Source organism: Pyxicephalus adspersus, chromosome 12, assembly GCF_032062135.1.
Source record: "Pyxicephalus adspersus chromosome 12, UCB_Pads_2.0, whole genome shotgun sequence".
In the NCBI taxonomy this organism is placed as follows: domain Eukaryota; kingdom Metazoa; phylum Chordata; class Amphibia; order Anura; family Pyxicephalidae; genus Pyxicephalus; species Pyxicephalus adspersus.
In genome coordinates, this window is record NC_092869.1 from 48,400,392 (window position 1) to 48,402,139 (window position 1,748).

A 1,748-nucleotide genomic window follows, 5' to 3' on the forward strand; every position below is an offset into this window, starting at 1 on the left:
CAGGCAAACGGCATTTCTAGAAGAAGTAAGCCAAGCAACAAGTATTTCATAGATTTGGGACGTTTATAAAGACTTTAAAGTCCCAGGCTGGGTTCACACTTCTCATTTTATTTTCTTTGTTTGGTTTTTGGGTTCTGCGAGCTGAAATGCGAAATTCCTGAGGGGTGGCTGCTTGTAATGTAAAATGCACTAAATTACGCATGTCGCATTCATTTCACTCCTCAGAGTGCATTATTACACTAAAAAATGTACCTGCACTTTTTGGGGCAATGCAGCACACAGGTGAGTAAGACATCTTGCAAGGAGTGAATGGGGGCCACGATGGGTGTGAGCCCGAACCCCCATAGGAAATGCATGAGCGTAGGTAGCAATGCAATTCTGCAACACTGGTGCATCGAACACATTACATGGCAATTAAACATTAATGAGGCTTTACCCTTCCGCATTCCAACCCAGGAGAATATATTGGCTGGGATTGGCATTGTACTTTCCCCATGCTGGGGTTGCTCATTGCTTTTTTTGGTTTTATTCTTTCTTAAAATTCAGATGTGACTGAGAAATCCTGGGAAAGTAAAATCTGAAAGCAATGTGCTACCCACAGCAATTATTCAAATCTGAGTGTAGAGCTGGAAAGCACAGACACAAATTACTATGCCAGCTGCGCTTCTGGCACGGGACACCAGAGGGCGCAATGTGATTACTAATCCAATACAGTATTTTATTATATACTTTATAGATTTCATTATGTTATGTATTTTATATTATATATTATGTTATGTATTTTTCACGTGTTGCCTGATTTCTCATTGGATAACTATGATGAAACTCCAATGAGCAGGCTGGAGGTGAAGAGGTGACACAGGAAGTTTAAAAGGTAAAACCAGGAAACAGAGGGGACACCTGCCAGGCTGAAAATCACTAAACTAGCTGAACAGAATTTAAAACAGTTCGGCAGGCAATATAGTTCTTATATAATGCAGAGTGAAAAATGAAAGCTTTATTCACCCTCTACCTCTCTCACTGTATTTTTTTATGGTCACCTTTCACCTCCCCCCTCTTTACTCCCCAGTCTGTACCCCTTCTATTTTTTTCATTTTCACCCAGTAGTCCTGTGGCTGCTTTAGGGATGTGATTGGTCCTCGCTCCTCTTGGGCGGTCCTTATTGCAGAACAGACCGTCGTTCATCCTATGAGGTGTGAGCAATGTTCTATGCTGCTTTACTCTGAGCCCAGGCCGGCATGAGTTCCGATTCCACCGCCCCTCCTGAAGCCACAAAAGTGGCATCGCTTCAAGGGAGAGCAGACTTCCTGAGATACAATACAGCAACCTAATGCAGGCACAATGATCACATGACAGGGAGGGGCCTTCAGTGGGCGTGTCTGGGAATCTTTTCCTCCACAGGGAGGGGCCTTCAGTGGGCGTGTCTGGGAATCTTTTCCTCCATCAAAACCCGGTGTTCCCAGATTCAGGAGACATGGGGGTTGGCTGTACTGGTGCACTACTGTCTGAGCTGGTCGTTTTTTTCACCCGTATGAATCCCCTAACAATATCAATATTCACCCCCACGCACACACGGATCTCACTTTGATCATATCCAGCTTCTCGGTCAGATCCACCTCAGCCAGGGGTCCGTAGTGCTTCATGTGACACTGATCCGCCAGGTTTATCACAGCCAATAGGAGGCTGCCGATTTCAACACTCTGTGGGGGGCAAGAAGGGAAAATGTTATTGATGACCCCGGGTGACCT

General features: G+C 45.0%; 1 protein-coding gene across 1 annotated transcript in view; it reads right to left on the bottom strand.

Annotated features, from left to right (window-relative positions):
- Positions 1-1,583: 1,583 nt before the first annotated feature.
- The window catches only part of CCDC197 (coiled-coil domain containing 197), a gene marked incomplete at its 3' end in the record, with an annotated part of 2,822 nt that continues 2,657 nt past the window's right edge, over positions 1,584-1,748 (bottom strand). Inside the window, 1 exon segment of the mRNA XM_072428915.1 lies at positions 1,584-1,700. Coding sequence (XP_072285016.1) covers positions 1,584-1,700 — 117 coding nt within the window.